Below are 25,448 nucleotides of genomic sequence, written 5' to 3' on the forward strand. Positions count from 1 at the left end.
TCTGCATTTCTTTGCCTCCGTGTTTAACCCATGATGATACTAATTTCTGACGATTTTCTAAGTTTGCAGTAGGAAAAACAGAGTTACTTTGAAAAGAATAAGGAAATGTATGCCAAACCCACACCTGAGACTTCCATTTCAGAAGAGCTTGAAAGGAAAACAGCAAACAGTCAAAAGCTTTGCAGAACACAGTAATGAGTGGCAGTCTCATGTCTGGGTTCAGCAACACCAAATCATAGAATTTAGGGTTGGAATGGAGCTTACAGATCATCCAGCCCCAACCCCTGCCCTGGGCAGGGCCACCTCCCACCAGAGCAGGTTGCTCAAGGCTCATCCAACCTGGCTGTGAACACTGCCAGGGTTGGGGCAGCCACAGCCTCCCTGGGCAACCTGGGACAGGGTCTCACCACCAGAACAGGGAAAACATTTTTCTCACATCCAGCCTAGACTTTTCCTCCTTCAGTTTGAACCCATTAGCCCTTGTCCTATCACTGCAGCTCCTAACACAGAGTCCCTCTCCAGCTCCTTGTAGGCTCTTCAAGTATTGTAAAGTTGCTCTGAGGTCTCCACACAACCTTCTCTTCTCCAGGCTCAACAGCCCCAGCTCCCTCAGCCTGTCCTCACAGGGGAGATGCTCCAGTGCTCTTAGCAATTTTGTGGCCTCCTCAGGACTTGCTCCAACAGTTCCATGTTCTTACGCTCAGGACACCAGAACCACACACAGGATGCAGCCACTCAAACAGCCACAGCAAAGCCCAACGTGACCATTGAAATGACACAGAAAAGTACAAGAACTTACCAATCATTTCCTGCACGTTATCTCTCCAGATCTTTCTCTAGGTTTGCAAGAGCCACCATTTAATTACGTTCCCTTATCTATTCTTTCCTTCTTTTTGAGCTAGGCATCACACCCATCTCCCACACAAACCTTCTTAAGTTCCCTTCCCCAAGCCCTGCATTTGGAACTGTAGGTTCAAGCACCTCAAGCCTCCTGAAACTGGCCAAGCTCCACCTTCTCCTGTGCATGTTCCTGTACACTGAATCATGTACAATGAACTCTCACATTTCCTAGTCTTCCTATCACTCACCTCCACTTTACTCCCTCATTTACTACTTCTTGCACTTTGTTCCACCCTCCTCTCTCATCACAGTCAGAAATGAATCTGAGGTTTAACCACCAATTGCCAAGGTGCAACATGAATAAAATGTAATCAACCAGCAAGGCGAGAAAGTCTGTGCATTAGCTGTCACCTGGGAGCCCAGAAGGGCTGGTTCTGACTCTGCCCATCAAAAGGGCAACCCAGAAACTCTTTCTGCTTGTATCCACTACTTCCAACCACCTTTTAATTTATAGACAACTGGTAGGACCTGCAGGGACAGGACAAGGGGCAATGGACACAAATTGAAGGAGGGGAAATTTCAGTTGGATATTAGGAAAAAGTTTTCCCTGTGAGGGTGGTGAGACACTGTCCCAGGTTGCCCAGGGAGGCTGTGGCTGCCCCAACCCTGGCAGTGTTCACAGCCAGGTTGGATGAGCCTTGAGCAACCTGCTCTGGTGGGAGGTGTCCCTGCCCAGGGCAGGGGTTGGGGCTGGATGATCCCTAAGGTCCATTCCAACCCCTAAAATTCTATGATAGCCAAGTCAATACAGACTAGCTTCTGAAGATAGTGCAGCACATATCCCACCCAGCTACAACATTTATTCTTTCCATAAGCTGCCACTCTAAGACTGGAGCACAGGGAAGGAACTTTATGGCCAAATGGCCTTTTTTAGCTAAAAAAACCTCACAAACAAACCAAACCAAACAAAAAACATAATGCTCCCCAAAAGGAGACAATCCTTCTCTAAAGTCTTCCACCCCTTCTCTCCCCAAAACATTTGTGATGGTACAGGTAACCATAACCGCACCCAGAATGAATGTTAAAGAAAACACTCTGTATCCAAGTTTGGACATCAGCATAGCAAAGGGTGGTGGGGACATACACACACCCCAACCACAAAAACAAAACCTCAACCCCCCTAAAGAAACTCAGTACTGAGTTAAGAGGCAGAAACTGCGACAAAGAGAGAAAATCCAAGAAGCAACTCCTTTGGGCTCATGAAGGAATTTACCACCTCAATGTGGGTTTTTTTAAGAACACACATAATTTTGCCATGGCAAGAAGAAAACATCATCTTCACCACTCTGCTAGGAGAGGATGGCAGAGGCCAGAAAGGTACTGCAAGTTGCTCCTGAGAGGGCTTAAAGTGGTTACATAGAAATGCAAGGTAAATGCTCTGCATTTATTGCACCTCCTGAAAGACTCAGCTTTCCATAACCTACAGGAGTTGCTGTTACTTCCTAGGGCACAGGAGGGAATACAGAACTTACCTCCACACTAGGAATTTACCTTTGTAGAGCTGTCAAACCCCAGGAATCTACAGAGCTACATGATAAACAGAACTGACAGGTCTGGAACAAGGTACATGAGTGTGTGGACAAAAAGGGAGTGAAGTCTATTACATAAATCAGCTTTTTCCCAGAATGAAGCAGAATGACAAGCACAAAACGAACAGGGGGAGGTTGGAGCACTCCCCAGCCAGTGAATTCCAGACTGGGATAAGGGCTCTGACAACTCCTGGCCTCCCCAAACCAGGGAGCTCTCACATCTGTGTGTCATTCCTTGCGCAGCACTTACTGCAAAGGAAGAACAACTCTGGCTGAACAACTCCAAACTGCCAGAGCAGGAAAGAAAGAAACAGCAGAAGATTTCCTGGTTCTCCAATGCTCACTTGGACATAAGCAGCAGCAGCTCATCAGTCATGTGTAACATCTTTGCCTTAAGCCTCATTCAAAGCAACAAACTTTGGGGGATGCTTTAACAAGCCCAGTGGGCAATAAAGCTTTAAAGGTTCCTCCTAGGCAGATCCAACACACTCTTTGAGTACCTGTTCTTGGCACAATGATAGTGAGAACAGATGGAAGATATGGGAGTATATTATACCAGTTCTATAACAACTAGGTCTTAGAGGCTGTCCATGAGTCACAGTGTGCCCTGGTGGCCAAAAAGGCCAATGGAGTCCTGGGATGCATTGGGAAGAGCATTGCCAGCAGGTCAGGGAGTTGATCCTGTCTCTCTGCTCAGCTCTCATGAGGCCACACCTGGAGTGCTGTGTCCAGTTCTGGGCTCCTCAGGGCCAGAGGGACATGGAGCTCCTGGAGCAGGTCCAGGGGAGGGCAAGGAAGATGCTGAAGGGACTGGAGCACCTCAGGGATGAGGAAAAGCTGAGGGAGTTGGGGCTGTTAAGCCTCGAGAAGAGACACTGAGAGGGACCTCAGGAATGGATTCAAGTCCATGAATGGGAAGTGCCAAGAGGATGATCAGACTCTGCTCAGTGGGGGAAACCAATCAAACAAGAGGAAAGAGCAAAAACTGATGCCCATGAAGTTCCACCTGAACAGGAGGAAGAACTTCTTTGCTGTGCAGTCACTGAGCACTGAACACGTTGCCCAGAGAGGTCGTGGATTCTCCATCACTGGAGGTGAAGCATCTGCTGAAGGTGAGTGATTCAGACCTCCTTACATGTGTGAAACCTACTGACCCTATACATCACCAAATTTAAAACTTTTCAATAGGTTTTTTTACCCCATTTTCCATAAAACCTGATCTTGGTGCCATGCACAACAAAGACAACTTGAAAATCTTCCTTGAAAACTCATGTGACACGCTATAAAAAGGCAAAAGAAAGTATCTGCTTTTATTTAAACCGAAATAGTTTTTGCTGATCTGGACATGGATGACATTATTTCCAGTTTAGTGGTTTTATCCACAGCTCTGCCCTGCCTGTTTTTTAATTGGGTCAGAAAGATGCCGATAGCAGAAATCCATTTTAAAGAATCCAATGACAATAGCACGTGCCTTTTTTTAGCTTAATGGAAATGAACAAGCTAATTAAACCCAGAAAAGGCACAGAGAACATTGGGAATTAAAGGAAAACCTACCTAATACGTGCTATCTCCTGATAATTAAATAACCCTGCAATTAACATTACAAACAGAATCAGAAAACTTCAAAAATGTTGTTATAAAATATCATTGCATTGTGAAAATAAATACACTAAGAGCTTCTTGGAATAAACTCACTTCAACCATAGCAGTTTGCTGAAAAAAACTGCACATTAACTGTAGCTGATAAGATTTTAGATCTCAAACTATATTATCTCATTAGCAATTCCTCCAACTTGCTGATGCTAAGTGCAACAGTCACCACTCTATACTCAACTGTTTGAGGTCTACTCAGCATCACAGACTCCACAGCTCCTGTTTTCCTGTACTGCTTTCTTAGACATCTCTCAAGTGAGGCTTGACTTCTATTTTCAGCTGAGCAGCTAAGAAAAGGCAGAACTTAACAACAACTTCACCGAAATGGAAACTGTTTAAAATAGATTTTCAAAATTAGAAGCGTATTTAAGCCTATACTGAACATCTGCTACATCTGAAATAGATTGCTTATAAATTACTTCTACAAGATAGGAAAGTGCTATCTGGAACTTCTTTGTTTGAAGGAGTTTCTTCCTTGTCCTTGCAGCCACTTTTAAACAGCCACAGAAACCTTAAGCATGTTTACATTAGCTTTAGCATTGGCCAAAATACTCAGTGGCTGATTTGAATTAAAATATCAACCTCATCCTGCTAACAAAAGTGAATTACCCTGGGAGTTATGATGCATTCCTGATCCTGCAGAAAGAGCAGTTGTGTACAAACCTTCAGACTTCTTTACAATTCTTTTACTCACAGTGATTCTGAGTAACAGACTTGTGACTCTACATGTTGAAAATACACTGTCTGGTGCCTTTACAAACAGTCTTGGAATTCTATTTTTCTGGGTCTTTTTGAAAAGCAACAGCTTATTCTGTCAGCATTGCTAAGGATGGCTAAGATGCACTTATCATTAGCCTACAAACCTTCAGACTTCTTTACAATTCTTTTACTCACAGTGATTCTGAGTAACAGACTTGTGACTCTACATGTTGAAAATACACTGTCTGGTGCCTTTACAAACAGTCTTGGAATTCTATTTTTCTGGGTCTTTTTGAAAAGCAACAGCTTATTCTGTCAGCATTGCTAAGGATGGCTAAGATGCACTTATCATTAGCCTGAACAACATGTTTAGCACCAACTGTGTGTTTATTTCACAGGATTTTAAGGGTTGGAATGGACCTTAGAGATCATCCAGTCCCAATCCCTGCCCTGGGCAGAGACACCTCCCACCAGAACAGGTTGCTTTAAGTCTTCAGTTTTTCTCTGAAGTAATTGTTCAAGATGAAATTTTTCTGTGGTGATGTTATATTACTTCTAGGAGAACAGCAGAATAAAACATTTCCAAGACACAAAAGCACTGAAAATGTCTCCTGTAATTGAAAGAGTAGTTGTGACCTTAGCATACAACTTACACTCCACTTAAACCCCCAAGTGTTAAAAGTTGACTATGACATTATGAAGCTTTTCATTAGGTCTTAAAATGTAAGAGAGACAGCAAAGCATGTAACAAAATCTGATTAACTGAGACAATAAAGCATTAGAAAACCCAAGTTGGTCCACACTGAGGTTAGGTGGCAACAAAACCCACAATCATTCAAGGTGCAGGAGCCATAAAGTATTTAACACGCCCAGTAAAGTGTCAAACTAAGCTATTTTGGAAAGGAATTCATTACCTGTTTGCTATTTGCCCATGTCATTGTCAGAGAGCACATCTTTATTTCGCAGCAGTGCCCAGCAGCTGTGAACATCTGCGTCGCTTCCACGTGTTTCAGCTCCATCTTCCCCTTCTCTGCTCCCTAACTCTTGAACTGCTCGTTGTGAACTAGCCAAACCTACAACTGTGCCCACCTCAGGACCTCCTGCATGGCTTTTGGAGCAATCAATGGAAGGTAGGACACCTTTTCATCTTACCCCACATGGAATGAAGGTTTGCCCCAACCCTTTATCGATAGCAAAACTGTCCCCCTGCATCCATCAACAATCAGCCAACGGAAAAGGCTAGTGGATTTTGCCAGCAGTAAAAGACCTAATCACTGCAAGATCAAGCCAGCTGTCAACTGTAATCAGCTTGATTCATTGCACTTTTCATATTCAATGGAAAATGTTGGGCAATACACAGTCGTTTCACAGTTAGCAGGTCAAAAATACAAGAATATAGACAGTTTCGCTTTAAAGACACACAAATTGTTTGTGCCATGTGTATTTTTGTAGCAGCATCAAAAATGGGTACCAAAAGGATCAGGAAAATGCTTCATTTTTGCATGTAATTTGCCTGTTTAAAGTGACAGCAAACCATACCACCTGGAACAGTTTATCAACAGAGACTGGCTAAGATATAAGGCAAACAGTGAAGTCAGAATAGATACCACAATCCTATGCAAATAACCTTTCCAGAGTTTGCCACATGCTTTTACCTACATAATTCAGCCTTTTCTTAAATCTTGCATGCAACAAGCTGAATAAATGAGGCAGCAATAAAGCTAAAGCATGTGTGCAACAGCATAAATCAAGCTGCAAGCCAGGAGACCAGAACAAGCCAAAACCTAGACCTGAGGATCTTTAAACACTAAACACGACAGAAAATACTAAACCCCATGAACAATTTCTTCTGTCTCTAAAAAAAAAACACCCAAACAAACCAAAAGATAAAAAGTTGTAATTTACCTTGTCAAACTCATGAAAGACATACAAGTTCACCCTCTCTTCCTTCTTTCAAGAAAGGAATTCAAGCATGATTCAGTGCACTTACACAAGAGATCCAGCCCAATGGGTCTCCATAAGGACACTGAAGAACTCTATGTCCAAGCACAATACAGTGACTATTCCAGCTGCATAAAGAACAGGCTTATTTTTAGCAAGCAAGAAAAGGTATGAGCTGTAGAGTAAGATCATCCACTAGGAATAAGAGAAGAAAAACAAGTTCAACTCCCTTGCTCCTAAATTAGCCAGAGGGACTTTCATTTCTCTCGGCTTTGATCCGAGGAACACTGCAGGGGGAACAGACCTGACAACAATTAGAGCTGGAGGTAGTTGCAGAGACAATAGAGGAAGGAATGGAAAGGTTCACTTGCCTGGGAAAAAAACATGCAGATGGGAAATAGGTTTGCCTGGTGTGCAGAGGCGAGATGGACAGGACACGAGACGAACAAGCAGTGAACGTGGAAAGGTGTGGGAGAGAAAGGAGGCCACGGCAGCACTGCCAGAGAAACACCACAGAGACTGTGGAAAAGATGAGAGGAAACACTGATCTGCAGATGGCACAGCTGCACAAAAGGCAGAACTCTAAAGGTGGACTGAAAATGAAGAGTTGGCCTCGTGAGGACCACAAGAGTCTCCTGCTCAGAGAGGCACAGGGACAGCCTAAGCTCTCAAGCTCTCACATTTGAGCTCTTAGAGCTCTGCACTGACACAGTGAATTTCATAATTCTCCTGTAAAGTATTACAGAAAAGGACAAGTCTCATCTTCCTTGCAATAACTTATTAGTGAAATATTTGGCTTGACTAAAAACTACCCTAATGGGGCTGCGAAAGGACAGGGCTGTGACAGAAGGCACTGAGGTCCATAGTGCTGGGTTAAGGGCTGTGAAAGCACAGGAACACTCCATGAAAAACAACAAATTAAGTCTTTGAGTAACGTTTACTTTATGAGCTAATGTGTATAATGTTATGTGTCAGCTGGGACACTCATCTATCCTCAACTGGTTCAACTTTATATAAGGGCCAAGAAACTCAGGATCTCAATGTGCAGTGACAACAGGAGGCAAATCTCCACAGGCTTCATTTAGTGGGAAGCCCAGGGAAGAGAGCGAATTGTATTGTGAACATGGAGCAATACAAAGTGATGAATTTATAGCCCATATCTAGAGGTGAAACAAACAAACACACAGGATTTCTCATCCTCCCTCTCCCAGGGATATCTGCAACCAAGTACTGCAGTAAAACTGCAGAGCTGTGACTGAGAAAAAGCAAAGTCAGAGGTGTAAAAATGGGAATTAAAGGTGGAGGTTGAGTGACTGCGGCAGTTTAGGGCTTTCCTCTGCAAAACGGGAACGCCATTGTTGGCTATCATGGAATAGAAACCCACATGTTCATTCCCCAGAACTTGTTGAACAGAACCACCTCAGATGCTCAGACAAACTATAAAAACTGTAGACTGTGACTGTGTGCAAGTGTCTGTATACACAAATATACTGCATCTCTCATATCCATGGCCATCTATATCTATCTATATGGTATCTAGAGTGACAGAGATTAAAAACTATGTAAACCCATGGAGAAGACATGAAGGAAAAGTTTTGGTCCTTTCACAATGTTCCGAGTGGGTTCCAAGAATGTTTCTTGGTCCCGATTATTCAAGTAATCCTTAGACTCCTCAAAATAAATTAAGTCAGACATCAAGAGTGAATATTAGTCATGAACTAATGTTAACATAATTAAAATTGTAACAGGAAAATAATGACAGAGTGTGATGAAACTTAAGAAATTATTTTCATGAGATGTGTCTAGGAACTTGGGCCATGATGGACTGAAAAAGTGTCTGAGATCACACAGGACATATCAACACACTGTTCTTAATGATTCAAATGCAAAATGATGTGACTGCCTAAAAAAGGCCTCAGAGTGAGCCACAAGGTCAGGACACCTGAATTCCTGCAGTCCCATGGAAGCTCTTTCTGTGAGATCACACAATTATTAGCTGTGTAGAGATGCTGCCCTACATAACTTTCCTTGGCTGAGGTGTGAAGAGACTGGGATTTCTAGTCCAGCAGGAACTCAAAACCCCTTTGTATGCATTAAAATTAGCTCTAGACTGTAATTTATTTTATTTCCTAATTTATTTTTTCCCTTAAGTACTTCACTTGAGTTTGTTTCCCCTAGTTTTTGAAGAGCGAGACACTGCCAACCATCCGGAAAATGCTTGAGACAGACAAACTGTATCAGATTGCAGAGAATCCAAACTCCACTGTGCAGACCAAGGAACTGAACTAGAAATGTGATGGTGCAGGAGCCTGCTGGAGGGGCAAGCAATACCCTCTCTGACAGGAACCTAAGGTCTGAGCAAGGGAACACCTTGGCAATAGAAGTGGAAGGGAAAACAACTTTTGTCTCATTAATAAAAAGAACAGAGAAAGTTGCAGCAGAAAATTAGGGAAACTTGGATCCGATTTAATTGCCCTTTTCTACAAGGGAAGTGTTCCATGAAAGTTTCTTCAGAAAAACATCTTTTTCTGCAAACTGAAAGCTTTGAACCTTGAAGCCTTGAGCAACCTGCTCTGGTGGGAGGTGTCCCTGCCCAGGGCAGGGGTTGGGGCTGGATGATCTGCAAGGTCCATTCCAACCCCAAAAATTCTGTGATTCTATGAAACTGTTGGAATTCCTTGAGCCTAGATATTTTTAGTCATCTTTGAATGCAATGATTTGCTCATACTTTGCTGTGAGACCCCTGAATCTGACCAAATTTGATTCAAACCTGCCCTGTGTGAGTGGCAGCCTCTCCCAAGCACATTGTTAAATGTTACAAACAGAAGGGACTTGGTACTTACAAGCTTATATTAAATTGAATTTGCAGCTCAGCTTGAAAGAACAACTTCTATCCAGACTAAGCTCTTTATCCTTCAATATTTCAAATGAGAAGCTTCAAAGAAAGTACATAAAATATATTTCTCGTCTCTTGAGGTTAAAACACCTGTTAAAATATAACTTGTTTACCTTTTCCCTCACAATTAGATTTCGTTATATCTTCACCTCATAAGTTAAGAAAAACTGATTATTTTGCATGTGCAGGTAGACATGACAAAATGCACATGAGATGTTTAATGCCTTTTTATCTGGTCACACTTGTATAGAACAAATGGCTAAAACTGGTGAACAACATACAGTTGTACTCAAGGATTTTGGCACCACATGTAAGTCTGTCTAAGCTCTAAGCTTGGAGTTTGACAAGCCACATCACAGGCACTGAAATACAGTGTAGCTGTATTGCAGTTCTGATGGATGGAACACAGATTGCATCAGAATCAGGTTGGAAGGGACCACAGTGGGTCATCTGGTCCAACCTCCCTGTTCAAGCAGACACAGCCCAGAGCACATGGCTCAGAATTGTGTCCAGACAATTCTTGAACACCTCCAGTGAGGGAGAATCCACGACCTCTCTGGGCAATGTGTTCAGTGCTCAGTGACTGCACAGCAAAGAAGTTCTTCCTTGTATTCAGGTGGAACTTCCTGGGCATCAGTGTTTGCTGTTCCCTCTTGTTTGATTCGTTTCCCCCACTGAGCAGAGTCTGATCATCCTCTTGGCACTTCCCATTCATGGACTTGAATCCACTACTGAGGTCCCTCTCAGTGTCTCTTCTCGAGGCTTAACAGCCCCAACTCCCTCAGCCTTTGCTCATCCCTGAGGTGCTCCAGTCCCTTCAGCATCTTCCTTGCCCTCCCCTGGACCTGCTCCAGGAGCTCCATGTCCCTCCGGTGCTGAGGAGCTCAGAACTGGACACAACTCTCCAGGTGTGGCCTCATGAGAGCTGAGCAGAGAGACAGGATCACCTCCCTGACCTGCTGGCAATGCTTTTCCCAATGCATCCCAGGATTCCATTGGCCTACTTGGAATCTAGTAGATGGTATCTACTCTCCATCAGTAACCATACACTTTCCTAAATCAAATCACTACTATCAAAACCCACTTCGCCTGTATATATATGTGGCAGATTTAGCACACCTGTTAATGGAATTTCCCTAACAATTCCCATAGCAGCAAAGTATCAGTGTGTCCTGATGCTAAAACAGCTGGATTACCTGTTGTCAAACTTTTGCTCAAAGCCTGATTTGAGATACTTGAACAGAACTCTCAGAATCACAGAATGATCAGAGCTGGAAGGGACCCTTGAGGATCATCCAGTCCAACTCCTGCCCTGCACAGACATCCCTGACAATCACACCCTGTGCTGAGAGCATTGGCCAAACACCTCTGGAGCTCTGTCAGCCTTGGGGCTGTGACACTGCCCTGGGGAGCTGCTCAGTGCTCAAATACCTCTGGGGGAAGAACCATCTCCAGTTTGGGATAACAGTGAATTTTTCCTCCTCTACATGAGTTTTTTACACTAATATTAAAACAAATTCTGTAGCGAGAGATAAAATGAAGTTCTACTTTGCATTTCTTGGCAAAGGCTTCAGTCACATTAAGAAAAGCTTATTTCCATCAGTCTCTCTAAATGGAGAGAGCAATTTTAATATCGGAAACAGCAAAAATAAGTTAAAAAGAAAATCATATAATCATCGAGGTTGGAGGAGACCTCGAAGATCATCAAGTCCAACCATTAACCTGTCACTGCTGGAACCCCTAAACCCTAAACTAGATCCTCCAGTGCCACATCCAGACAACTCTCAAACACCTCCAGGGGTGATGGCACCAAATGGCACAGGAGAACACAAACTGACATTTTATGTTCCTCAGGTAAATCATCAAATATCAAAATCATTCAAACAAAGCAAAACAGCAAACAAATACAGCATTTATATTCCAACTGTTTTCATCACACCGATCTACTTCAATCCAATCCAATACACTTCATTTCTACAGTGTTCCTGTCCCCTGTCCTTCCCCCTCCCGCCCTGAGCTACATCTGCTTCCCTGTTTTCTCATCTCCAGGAAACTTCTGGGTTATGTGATTACCTTTTCACCTTGACAACTGTCATCATCAGGTCACTCCTCTTTCTGGGACTAACCTTGAGGAGCTCTGATCCCTCTCCTGTCCTGGCTGGTGGCTGCTCCAGGATGGGGCTCCCCATCCCTCTCCTGTCTGCCACTGACCCCCAGTGGCTACACCTATTCTTGCTCTGCCTCAGTGTTCACACACTGCTGCTGCTTCCATGGAATAAAGCTTGGAACGTGCTAGGGCATCTGGAAGCAAACAAGACCTAGCATGGTATGACCACTGTCTCATGGCCACTGGTCGCAGACTCGAAGAATGATTTTGGTAGAAAGGAGCCTCTACAAGTCACACAGCTCAATAATTACTGACCAGAGCACTCCATGCTGCTCAGGACTTGCTCCACCTAGACCAGAGCACTCCCACACACTCCAAACAGTCTCTGCCGATATCTGCTACTCTTAACGAAAAAAACGTTTTTTCCCCAATTCACTTAGAATTTCCCTTGTTACAACTTGTGTTCAGACCCAGCTGGCTCAGATAGAGGAGCAAAAGAAAGGACAACAAAGAGGAAGAGGCAGCTGTTCTCAGAGAAGAGAATCTCTCCTGAGACACTGCCCAATGCCCCGGCAAAGGGAAATGTTTAGTTATGTAAATCTTAACTTCACCTTTGTGTAGCAGCAGAAAGAGATCAGGTCCTGACAGCACCATAATTCCACTTCCAAGAAGGAAAAGTTGTAAACAAAAAGCAAACATCAAAAAGTCAGCACAGGATGCAGAGAACTTGTCAGTTCACAAATCCTCACAGAGTTCCTTGTTGAGACTTAGCTCCACAGGATGCAAAGCTCTCAGATGAGCACTTACAGGTAAGGATTCCTTTCACAGCAACACACTGCACTGTTGGGAGAGACTTAACCTCTTCTATTTTTAACCTGGAAGATAATCTAATGAAATTTAAGCATTTACATAATGTGATTTTAGGCTAACCAATATTTAAATAATTGCTGATCAAGCACATCAGAGTTCCACAAAGAACAAAAAAACCCACTACTGCAGATGACAAAATGCCAACTAATAGAATCATCCACACTGAATTCCACACAGATAACCCATCATTTTTCCCAAGACTATTGATTCAATCCACAAAGCAAACATTCACCTGAAAGTTTTCCATGCATGTCACACTTGCAGCTCTACCCAGATATTAAGTAAAGAAAAAAAAGAACTAAAAATCTACTATTTCATCATTAAAGAAGGACACACAATAAAAACATACCTGACTGCAGAGTATGTGGTAAGATTTGAGCTGTCCTCAGTGTTCCATTGGTTTGTGTGGATTTTAGGGCTAGTCTAACATTCAGCATGCCAGTAACAATGAATAAGCCTAATGCATTACGTAAGTGTAAGCTGATTAAACCCTTGATCCTGAAGCCACCTCGTTTTCCCCCTCCCCCTCTGATTTAAAACTTAGCACAATTGAAAAAAAAAGTCTTAGTTTTAAACACTTGCAAAACCTAATTTGTACCGTTTGGGGTCATAAAACCCACCACAATTTGACGTTCATATAACCCCTTGAGGTTTTAGTCTTTATAATTTCCTAAACCTGGCAAAAGTTTTTTTTTAAAGTATCAGTTCCCTAAGAGATTTTACATACTGTGACCAAACTTTTGGCATTTAAAGAGGATAATAAAATGGACTGAATAGAAGTAAGATAGCAGAGTTATTCAAGTTCTAAGGTCTGAGCTTCACCCATAAAACCTCAGAGCAAATGGAATTAAACACAAAGCCTTACTATCCCATCCTTTAGTGCTGGCAAGAAGTGAGATTTTCAGGCATCCTGCACATGCCATTCCCCATTCCCAGGTCCATTATGCCTCTACACAGTGTATGTGCTACAACCTACAGGGAGGAATAGATCAGGGGAGGTCATGAAAGAGTTATGTCCCCCCAGCACTTTAGAGGGCTATGATCTCACTGCATTGTCGATGTGACAATGGGAGCAGGATAAAGGGATCCAGGCAGCAGAGGCTGTTAGCTTATGTGCCCTAAAGAACAGGAACGTGGAAAGCAATACATGATTAACTGCTTTGAATAGGGGGAAAAAATTCCTTCCACCAGGCCCACGTGCCACACACAAAACAAGCTGCAAAGAGCTGCAAACTGACTGAACAACTTTGTTCTCGTGTGCGTGTGAATTTTAGATGTTAGTTATCAGGCAATATCCAAGCACAGAATGCTTGGATCAACACAATCACTGGGAACATTTTAGTTGTTATTTTTGATTTTATAGAATCATAGAATTTCAGAGGTTGGAATGGACCTGAGAGATCATCTGGCCCCAACCCCCTGCCCTGGGCAGGGACACCTCCCACCAGAGCAGGTTGCTCAAGGCTCAGCCAACCTGGCTGTGAACACTGCCAGGGTTGGGGCAGCCACAGCCTCCCTGGGCAACCTGGGACAGTGTCTCACCACCAGAACAGGGAAAACTTCTGCCTAAGATCTCACCTAAATTTCCCCTCCTTCAATTTGTCCCCATTGCCTCTTGTCCTGTCCCTGCAGCTCCTAACACAGTCCCTCTGCAGCTTCCCTGTAGACCCTCAAGACATCTCAGCTTGAAAAACCCAAATTTGTTGCTTCTAAACTTTTTAAGCCTTATTTTACCCCAAGAAGGAGCCATATGCACGTTTGATCAGGCACTGGAAAAGGCTGTCCAGGGAAGTGGTGGAGTCACCATCCCTGGAGGTGTTTAAGAGATGTCTGGATCTGACAGTGCAGGATCTGGTTTAGGTTTTAAGGGTTCCAGCAGTGACAGGTTAATGGTTGGACTTGATGACCTTATAGGTCTCCTCCAACCTTGATGGTTCTGTGAAGTTGATACTGCTTCACAGAGACAACACAACTATGAATTGGTAGCTCAAATGTTTTTACTGAAAGTTTAGAACAGCAAACTATAGCTACAGTGCTATAGTAAAGGCAGCAGAATGGCCCTGAGCAAACAGGAACAGCCTGTGCTCTGCAGAGTCTTCATTAGTACTGAGAATTATATCATATCATAGAACCATCAGGGTTGGAGGAGACCTCTAAGACCGAGTCCAATCATTAACCTGTCACTGCTGTAAATGAGACAAGGATAAGACATGAGAGAAGGATGTAAGGTGAGTTTCAGCTCAGGAGTAGAAGGTTTTTAAGCCATGGTAAGTTCGAATGAAATGCAGATGTTTTACTCGTAAAAGAGAGGATGTTCATGCCAGGATTCACAGGTTGCCTATGCTATGCAATATGTATTTCAAATTAGAAACCCAGTGATAGTTTAGTTAAAAGAACAGGTGTATAGATGAACCAAGTGCATAAATACAGTATAAAGAGGGATGGCTCTGGGGCTTGCAAGCTCTTGTACCAGCACCTGAAAACATCCCAGTTCATGGACACATCCTCCTGTTTAACATACAAGGCTATGTCATGAATCAACAGCAGTGAGATAAATCAAACAAGAAAAGACGTCTGGACAGGCAATACTAGTATGGAAGAATAATGCAGGTGGATTTTCCCTTCACACAGGATGAATAAAACAGATTCGAACATGCAGTAAGTAATAAGACTCTGGGGTTTCTCACATCACATATGTGGCTTTCTTTCTGGTCAGAACTTCAGACTAGCTGATGAAAAATATGTACTGTCCCATTCAGTTTATACTGAAACCAATCAGAACAAGATCAATGTATTTGTCACTGGTTCCCCACTAAGATGTATCTTGCAGAGGAATAATTTTAAGAACATGAAGCACTGGAGTTGCATCAATCCAAACCTTCAGGACTTATCACATACCCCATTCTCCACACGTTTCTCCACAGGGATATTGATGCCATTTCTTTGATTCTGGGCTTGACGTCCACCTGAAAATAAAGGATCACTCTTAGTGCAAAGGTCAGTTCTCATCACAACTGGTTTTTACTCTTAAATCTGTTCTTGAATGTTCTGTGAATTCTGTTCAAGAATTTATATAAAGCTTTTACTGGTGAATTTTTATTTTGCTAGTTCCAACTACTTCTTACTAGTTTATTCTTTGTAAGCAGTGAAACAGCAGAAATAGAATCATCACAGTAACAGAATTTTAGAGGTTGGAATAAGCCTTAGAAATCACCAGTCCCAACCTCCTGCCCTGGGCAGGGACACCTCCCACCAGAGCAGGTTGTTCAAGGCTCAGCCAACCTGGCTGTGAACACTGCCAGGGTTGGGGCAGCCACAGCCTCCCTGGGCAACCCGGGACAGTGTCTCACCACCAGAACAGGGAAAACTTCTGCCTAAGATCTAATCTAAATTTCCCTCCTTCAATTTGTGCCCATTGCCCCTTGTCCTGTCCCTGCAGCTCCTAACACAGATCCCTCTGCAGCTTCCCTGGAGCCCCTTCAGCTCCTGGAAGGTGCTCTGAGGTCTCCACACAACCTTCTCTTCTCCAGGCTCAAGAGCCCCAACTCCCTCAGCCTGTCCTCACAGGGGAGATGCTCCAGTGCTCTTAGCAACTTCGTGGCCTCCCCTGAACTTGCTCCAACAGTTCCACGTCGTTATATTAAATAAATCTTTTACTTTACAGCCTTCCTCTGTTTAAAGGACAGACATGCAGCTCTACTTTTCTGACTTCTGTCTGGACAACGATGTCCTGAGTGTGACTACTCAAGTTTCATACTTCGTGTCCAAAAGAAGCAGCAGCTCCAGTTGAATAACAATAAAAATTAATATAAGTAGAAAAAGCTTTTCTGACTTGTAAAGTTATAAACAACTTTAATCTACAGATTAATCCATAGGTCAATGATGAATTAAAAACCCTCGTTCAGAAGCAACATCTTCCTTGTACACGAAGCTCTCTGGCTTCAGGTCCATCTTAAATTTCTTAACATATTTTGTATTGCTCAAAAGATGACAAAATATTTTATCAAGAACCTAATGAATGTAGAAACTCCTCTTACAGTATTTGGCCTGATACTTCGGCATTCAAAGCAACCAGGAACTACTTAGAAATACAAGGAAGAAACCTCAGCTCAAAGCAATAAGGACACAGCCAAAACCTGAAATTCTGTTGTTAGCATATTCAGATGAGCTGAGTAAGGACAATGTGAGCATGCAAACACAGATACCTTTCCTACCCTTCAGGCAGCCTGACAGACATCAAGTATATAATGCAGAGTCTCAAAACTCTTCTCCTAAATTAAGTACAGTCTATACTAGTTAGATCAGAAAACTAAAATCCTTCTGTTTTTTCATTCCAGCCTTTTAAGAAAGGCACTTAATAGAGCACTGGTTTATAGACACCCTTTTCATGTAGAACCAAGCAGTGATGGTGATGCAAATTATCACCACTATTAAATATATCTACATGAAGTACTGAGAAAGTAAAAGGCATTGAAATATCTGTCAACGATGCCTGTAAAATAGACTTGGGCAACTAATTTGAATCGTTTTAGAAACTAAAATCTTTCTCTGGTGCAACTGAAAGAACAGGAGGTCAAAAAGAACAACCCCAACCTCTCAAAACTCAATATGAGTTTGGACCTCTCAAACTTTCAATGAGAAAAAACTGCATCAAGTCTATTACACAGCAATATTTTTGGATCAGAACTACGCAGAATAAAAATTGATCTTCCTATTACTCAGCAGACTGGCAGAAATTCTTCTAGAGAAGGAAATTTGAGGAGAAGTATAAAGGTGCCACTGAAGAAGACTCAAGATGGCTTTGGTGTAAGGAAGTCGTATTACCTGTAGCTATTCATGTTCAGAGAAAGAACTGACAACCAACTCCCTTCAGAAAGCTTAGAAATGTGTTTAGGTAGCAGCACTAGAGGCTCAGTGTACTTACCCTGCTCATTGCTCTCAGCTGGTGACTCCTCATGCCGCAGGAAGAACTTGACCTCCTCCCTGCGGGGTCCCCACTTCTGCAGGTGGTCATACATCATGTGATCGAAGGGGATGGGACGTTCTGAAAGCACAAAAACACCTCAGCACTTAACTTCCTTCAATTAACCAATCTAAAACTCTCATGAAGGATCAGAACGTCATTTTAGTAGCAACTCCAACTATCCAATGTTAGGCAAAGTCCAAGCAACAAGCACCAACAGCAGGATCTGCTGGGATGCAAAGCTGTTCTGTGTCACAGCTCACTCTTCCACAGAACTGCACAACTGGTCTGCAAAGCCACACCAAAAATACCAGCATTTAGCAGCCCTAATTTAGGAAACAGCAACTTTGCTCCCCATCAGCAGCAGATGGATATTGTGTTCTATCCTTAAAATGACTCACTCCATTTAAACCTCCAGGTTTCCACTCAGACTAAAAGCCTTAGCATTATATTGACATTTCATCCCCTAAGAACTTGAGCAGGTGCTCCCACTCCAATACTCTGTGCCAGGGAGTCACTTCCGGTACATGTGGAATTACTGGTGACTCCCTGAACAAATACAGAATGAGTTCTATGCAGAAGTTGATCTGTTTTCCCCAAAGAAATAGAAATCATTCTCACAGTGTGGTTATTTCTCTGAAACTGAACAAATATATCATCACTAAGAGGCTTCACATTATATATTTAGTAGTTCGAAAGGGAAATACATTTGAAAAGCAAAGTTTTAATTTTTTTTGCCTTTTTATCTCCCACTTTCAAGTATAATTACACTTGCATTGATTACCAAATGTCTAAGATAAGAAAAATCTCCATTTTAAGATCTTCTAAGATCTAATCCGAAGCATAATATTAAAACATATCTTCTAACCAGAATAAAAGCATACTAGAAGAGACTGAATGAGCTTTCTACATGCAGCACCAAGTCAAACCAATAGTACTACAGAAAATCAGGCTTTGATGAAAATCAAACTCTGCATTTTGCCTTCTCCATTCCTAAAAGCCTCTTTGCCACCAAAACCCAAACCACAGGATCTCCTCCCAGGAAAAGCAGCACTGACAACTTGTCATCTGTTTCACACTTAACCCATTTTACATAAAAAGACAAAATGATATAACAGACATTTTGGGGAAAGCTTGGGAAAACCACATGACAGATTTTTATAATGAAATCTATCTATATTAGAATTGCTTAGATATACACATCCGGATACTCTTGGGACACTTCATTGTAGCATTTAAAGAACAATACTCAGCCCTGGTGAGGTCACACCTGAGAGTTGTGTCCAGTTCTGGGCTCCTCAGCACCAGAGGGACATGGAGCTCCTGGAGCAGGTCCAGGGGAGGGCAAGGAAGATGCTGAAGGGACTGGAGCACCTCAGGGATGAGGAAAGGCTGAGGGAGTTGGGGCTGTTCAGCCTCCAGAAGAGACAACTGAGAGGGACCTCATGAATGGATTCAAGGCCATCAATGGGAAGTGCCAAGAGGATGATCAGACTCTGCTCAGTGGGGGAAACCAATCAAACAAGAGGGAACAGCAAACACTGATGCCCAGGAAGTTCCACCTGAACACGAGGAAGAACTTCTTTGCTGTGCAATCACTGAGCACTGAACACATTGCCCAGAGAGGTTGTGGATTCTCCCTCACTGAGGTGTTCAAGCACCCCCTGGACACAATCCTGAGCCATGTGCTCTGGCTTGGCCCTACCTGAGCAGGGAGGTGGGACCAGATGATCCACTGTGGTCCCTTCCAACCTGACTGATTGTGTGAATAAAACCTCATCACTTAACTCATAAAGGATTTGATACAATGAAATGTTTTGTCAACATCTGTCATGTCCAATAGGTAACAGTGACTAACACACCTTAGCCAAAATCAGATCTAGCTGCTGTCAATGTGGAAGGATCATTTTGAACCACAAGCTAATTATATTAATCAGCTGACTGGTTAACTTATCTTCCTAAAAATAACACCGAAAAACCTCACAACAACAAAGGTCACAACACCCGGATTATAAAAAAATAGATGATTTTCTTAACTTTTTCTTGTTCCTCCCTCAAGTGGAAGCCAAGAAACATTGTCAATAGTGTTTATGCACACAAGAATAAGGTCAGTGGCTCATTACACCTCAGTGTCTGAAAAGGCATTTTAAAAACATGACTTTCAGGTTTTTCAACTCCTAAAGCAAAGTCAGACTTCAAGTGCTTTGAAGCATATCCACTAAAATTGCAGCATGAGTCGTCCAAAGTTCATAGAGCATAAATATATTTGAACTCTTCAGTTCAGAGACTTCAGGAAACAGAAGATAAGAATCTTTAGGGATTTTTTCCCAAACAGAAGAATTGCTAGGTGAACTCTGCAAGAGCTGAAGCTTGGTAAGAAGGTACAGACACTGGATGTCTGAGCAGGGTTGGGCTCCTCCTGGAATGGTGAGGAGTGGCTGCAGCCTCACTCCTCCTTCAGCTGGTGCCTCATTAACAGCAAGGCCTTGGTCCTAGGAGCTAGGCAAAGTCAGAGGTTTCATTTGCATAATGCACCTTGAGTAATTAAGGCTAATAATTTTTCAAATGTGACAGTGGAAAGAAATGGCAAAGACATTTTTTACTGCTTTCGCAATTCCTTCCCCAAAATAATTTGGGATGTGTTGCCCTAAATTAGAGAGAAAACAGGTTAAAGTAATAACAGAAGTGAAACAGAGGAAAGAAAGATAAAGAAGCACTAACTACTCTGAGCAACTTAGCTACATGGAACAGATTGGGAAAAGAAAGGAAGAAATAGGCATGAACAATTGACTTCAGACATGATGAGAATTGAAGTCTCCATTCCTTCCTTCACTTTAAATCCTTTAAGTCCATAAAAACTACTAGAAGGAAGCATGATCTTATATTGCTGTGTAATAACACAAAGACATTTTCTGGAAATCCCTGTTCTTTAACAATCAAAATCAAAACAAAGCATGGAAAGAAAAGCTACAGATAAACTTTCCCCAGTCGTTACAGCTGCAGACATATTTCTCAGGAATTGTTTTCACAACACTATTTCAAACTGATTTTTTGCAGTTTAAACAGAAGAGCATGAAGAAAAAGTGAAATAGGAGAATGGGTATAAACTAATAATCAATTGGTTGGTTGCTAAACTTTAACAACACATTAAATATTACAGAATCACAGGATAATCAGAGCTGGAAGTGACCCTTGAGGATCATCTGGTCCCTTGAGGATCATCAGTCCAACTCCTGCCCTGCACAGACATCCCTGACAATCACACCCTGTGCCTGAGAGCATTGGCCAAACACCTCTGGAGCTCTGTCAGCTTTCGGGCTGTGACACTGCCCTGGGGAGCTGTTCAGTGCCCAAACACCTCTTGGGGGCAGAAGAACCATTTGCTAATCTCCAGCCTAACCCTCCCCTGACACAACTTCAGCCCATTCCCTGGGTCCTGTCCCTGGTCCCAGAGAGAAGAGGTCAGAGCTGCCCCTGCACTTCCTTCCCTGAGGAAGTGTTATCCAGCCATGAGCTCTGTCCTCAGTCTTCTCTTCTCCAGGCTGAACAGACCAAGTGTCTCAGTCACTCCTCCTGTGGCTTCCCCTCAAGGCCCTTTACCACCTTTCTTGCCTTCTTTGGACACTCTCCAATAACTTACTATCTTTCTGACACTGTGGCACCCCAAATTGCTCACAATATTCCAGGGGAGGCTGCCCCAGCACAGAGCAGAGCAGGACAATCACCTCCCTTATCTAGTAATGCCTTGCCTGATGGCCCCCAGGACATGGCTGACCCTAGAGAACAGTTGTTTTCACAAATAACAAAGTGGAAAACCATGATGTATGCAGCTACCCCTACTTATTTGCAAGAACTTCCTTAAATTTTAAGTTGGATCAAAATTCTCAAATATTTTTAAGAACTAAGTTGGACTCCTTTGATTTTAAACAAAAATTTTAAGGATGAGCTAATTTTAAGTATTCCAAAATGAAACACCCTCTAAGATTATGGTGGAAGACTAGAGGGAATGGTCATAAAATGAGACAGGGGAAAGTCAGATTAGATGCTAGGAAAAATGTTTTCCCTGTGAGGGTGTTGAGGCACTGGGATATTGCCCAGGGAGGTGGTGGAGTCACCATCCCTGGAGGTGTTTCAGAGGTGTCTGGATGTGGCACTGAAGGATCTCATTTAGAGTTTAGGGGTTCCAGCAGTGACACGTTAATGGTTGGAGTTGATGATCTTAGAGGTCTCCTTCAACCTTGATATTCTACAACTGAAACAGATACCACACCAAAGTTTCAGAAGAGAGTTGCAAAATCCTTCTGTTGGAACTATAGATCCACTATGTAAAATAAGTTTCAGGCTTCAGAATCTGTTTTTCTCCTGACTACAAGTATCCTGCTACGTGCAATAAGCACATTTATTCCTGCTCTGCATGAAATCTCAATACAGAGCAGTGGATTATCTCCACAGCAGGGGAGTTTGCTGCAGGACCTGGAATGAGTCTTCCCCTTTCAGGTTTGTAGTAGTACACTCGTAGTAAACAACTATTTCCTTCACACTCTCTTGCCTCTATGTCACCACTACCTTGAGGAATGCCAATTAATACCAACTGCTGAAGGGCAATTTCAGATGTAAACGAAGTGAATAATCGAGTACTAGGTGGATTTAGTGGTTGAAATCCATTCTCTGTTGAAACATACTACAAGTTCCTGGCATCACACCTGTCTGTCAGCCTCCTTTCCAACTCCTGTTTGCAATAGCTGTGGAATGCGGAAGATATTCTGTGGGGTTTTTTCTCTCCTGTTACAACATGAGAAATCCATGTGAGAAGAGGAAGCTTCAAACTGACAAGGCACAAGGTGGTACAAAGTACACTGAGATATCAGTCATGAATACTACTGACTTTGTCAACTATTGCTCACCCCAAGAGCATTGGAACAGCTCCCCAGGGCAGTGTCACAGCCCCAAGGCTGACAGAGCTCCAGAGGTGTTTGGCCAATGCTCTCAGGCACAGGGTGTGATTGTCAGGGATGTCTGTGCAGGGCAGGAGTTGGAGTGGATGATCTTCAAGGGTCACTTCCAGCTCTGATTATCCTGTGATTCTGTAATATTTATTGTGTTGTTAAAGTATAAGCAACCAACCCATTTAAAAGAAGATGTGGCTACCTGTAGAGAGGAGTTGAGCACATTCACAAGGATTGGTAGACATCTCTCTCTCACAAAGAGTAGTGATTTGTCATCTGTGCCACACGGGGAGGCTGCCAGGAAAACAGATCACTTATATTGTGGGAATAAACCTAATGTGTTTAGTCAACACATGAACTGCTGTATTAACATTTCTTTTCAAAGAATCATAGACTCATCAAGGTTGGAGGAGATACCTAAGATCATCCAGTCCAACCATTCTCCTATCAGTGCTGGAACCCCTAAACCCTAAACCAGATCCTCCAGTGCCAGATCCAGATGCCTCTCAAATACCTCCAGGGATGGTGACTCCACCACCTCCCTGGGCAATATCCCAGTGCCTGACCAAAATTTTGAAAACCAAACTTTTGCATTTTACTACCCAAAATGTCCTCTGAAGGAACTCTCACAGACCTCTCTTGAGGATAAGGGCTGAGGGCTCAGAGACAGTGAAACAGAAGAGAGAAAATATGCTCTTCCACTGGCACAACACGCAGCAGTTTCACTGCAAATTGCTTCACACTTCCCACTCAGAACCACAGTTTAAAGTTTTCGTTGTTGTAACTGTTGCATTTAACTGTTTAGTCTTGTTTTCTACATCAAATCTCTGCTCCAGGCAAAATTAGATGAAAAAAACTTCAGTGTAAGGAGTTCAATTTAGCTCACAGCAGCAGCAGAAGGAAAAATTATCATATTCATGCCCTGTCAAAAAACAGAAACAAGATCAGGTCATTTCACTGAGAAATGGATGTATTTTGGGTCAAGGAGCTGGGGTCACAGATTTTGTAACGGTGCCCTACGTTTAAGAACAACAAAATTTCAGCTTGTACTGAAATTCCTGCCAGAGAGCCTTAAAACCAGTGTGCAGGATGTCTTTTTTGCTGACCCTACAGGGTCTGTTTCAAAGATGCAGAAAGATAGGCCAGTGTTTAATTTTTTCTTTCATTCTCTCTAGTCTCTTCTGTTCCACACTTTCAAAGCAGCAGATCTATACAATTGCCACCTCGAGAATTTAGCAAGTGAAGCTTGTGGACAAAGTCAAGCACCTTCATGTGAGTTTTAAAAGAAACTTGGAGCCAACAACAAGTAGAAGCTCTGGGCACTATTTTGCTCCTATACTCAGCTGTATGCATGGAGATGTCAACTTCACAACACTGGGTGAGCTACAGTGCTCAATACTGAGCAGATAACAAAGAGCTGAAATCAGTGATCTCCATGTTCTACTCATGGTAATATCATCGAATCATAGAACCATCAAGGTTGGAGGAGACCTCTAAGATCATCGAGTCCAAACATTAACCTGTCACTGCTGGAACTACTAAACCCTAAATGAGATCCTCCAGTGCCACATCCAGACACCTCTGAAACACCTCCAGGGATGGCGACTGCACCACCTCCCTGGGCAATATCCCAGGGCCTAAACACCACAACAGGGAAAACATTTCTCCTCACATCCAATCTGACTCTGCCCTGACTCAGCTCAAGGCCATTCCCTCTATCCTCTCCCTGCAGCCATGGCAGGACACACATCCCCCACCTCTCTCCAGCCCTGGCAGGGAGACGAGGAGAGCCATGAGGTCACCCCCGAGCCTCTTCTCAAGGCTTAAAAATCCCAACTCTCTCAGCCCTTCCTCATGTGCCCAAGCACTTTGTCACTTTTCCTTTTGTACCTGATGATCTAGAAAGAAAAATTCTATGCCCCTTCTTAAACTTCAGGCTGTGCTCACATGCCTAACAGTGAGGAAATAGGATTGGAAAGAATACAGATGGTGATTTGCAGCCCTGGACAGAAAAAACCATCATGAGATTCCATATTGTCATTTAAATACTCTCCATCCTATTGGAACTAAATGGCTTCTAGAAGTGAAAATACACATACTCCTATCATTTGTTTAGAACACTAACAGATCTTACACATGCATTTTATCAACTGCTGAGGAAGAAAACAGAACAGAAAAGAGTCAAGAATGACATCAATCTTTACTGATACTGAGTTCCAATGCTTTGCATCAAAGCCTGAATGAAAAAAACCAAAGTAGAATTTGAAAGAATTAATATGGACAAGTCAGTCCTACATTTTGAAAATCGGGACACATATTGGAATCCAAGGGCAGTGAACATTTCACTCACCATTCCCACGCCACACCTCAGCCAGGTGGCAGCTTCCTTCTCCAGGCTCCTTGCAGAACTCCACGACATCGCGACAGGTTGTTTCTGGTGTGATTGGAACTTCTGTCAGGATCTGCTCATTGTTGCTCAGAAACACAGTTAGGATCATCTGAAAGAAACAAAAAGGAGCAGAATATTAATTTTAAAAAGGGAAGAAAAGGATTATGGGTAAGATTTATAATGCCTCTGTAAATGTATGATTACGGTTGGTTACCATGTTCCAAAGTAGTTTTCAGTTTCCTGTAACTCTGACAAAGATTTAGTCATAGAATCGTACAATTTTAGGGGTTGGAATGGAGCTTAGAGATCATCCAGCCCCAACCCCCTGCCCTGGGCAGGGACACCTCCCACCAGAGCAGGTTGCTCAAGGCTCAGCCAACCTGGCTGTGAACACTGCCAGGGTTGGGGCAGCCACAGCCTCCCTGGGCAACCTGGGACAGTGTCTCACCACCAGAACAGGGAAAACTTCTGCCTAAGATCCAGCCTAAATTTCCCCTCCTTCCATTCGTATCTATTGCCCCTTGTTCTCTTTTTTTGATAGTGCATTGAATTGAC

The 25,448-nt window shown here is 42.9% G+C and overlaps 1 protein-coding gene across 1 annotated transcript in view; it reads right to left on the minus strand.

Moving 5' to 3' along the window:
• Positions 1 to 25,002, minus strand: part of PPP1R13B (protein phosphatase 1, regulatory subunit 13B) — a 50,155-nt gene extending 25,153 nt beyond the window's left edge. Inside the window, exons 1-3 of the mRNA XM_009072309.1 lie at positions 24,855 to 25,002; positions 17,520 to 17,639; positions 15,494 to 15,561 (exon numbers count right to left, since the gene is read on the minus strand). Of these exons, the coding sequence (XP_009070557.1) occupies positions 15,494 to 15,561; positions 17,520 to 17,639; positions 24,855 to 25,002 (336 nt within the window). The remainder of the gene's footprint in view (positions 1 to 15,493; positions 15,562 to 17,519; positions 17,640 to 24,854) is intronic.
• Between the last annotated feature and the right edge of the window lie 446 nt (positions 25,003 to 25,448).

Source organism: Acanthisitta chloris, unplaced genomic scaffold (genome assembly GCF_000695815.1).
Source record: "Acanthisitta chloris isolate BGI_N310 unplaced genomic scaffold, ASM69581v1 scaffold11743, whole genome shotgun sequence".
Lineage (NCBI taxonomy): Eukaryota > Metazoa > Chordata > Aves > Passeriformes > Acanthisittidae > Acanthisitta > Acanthisitta chloris.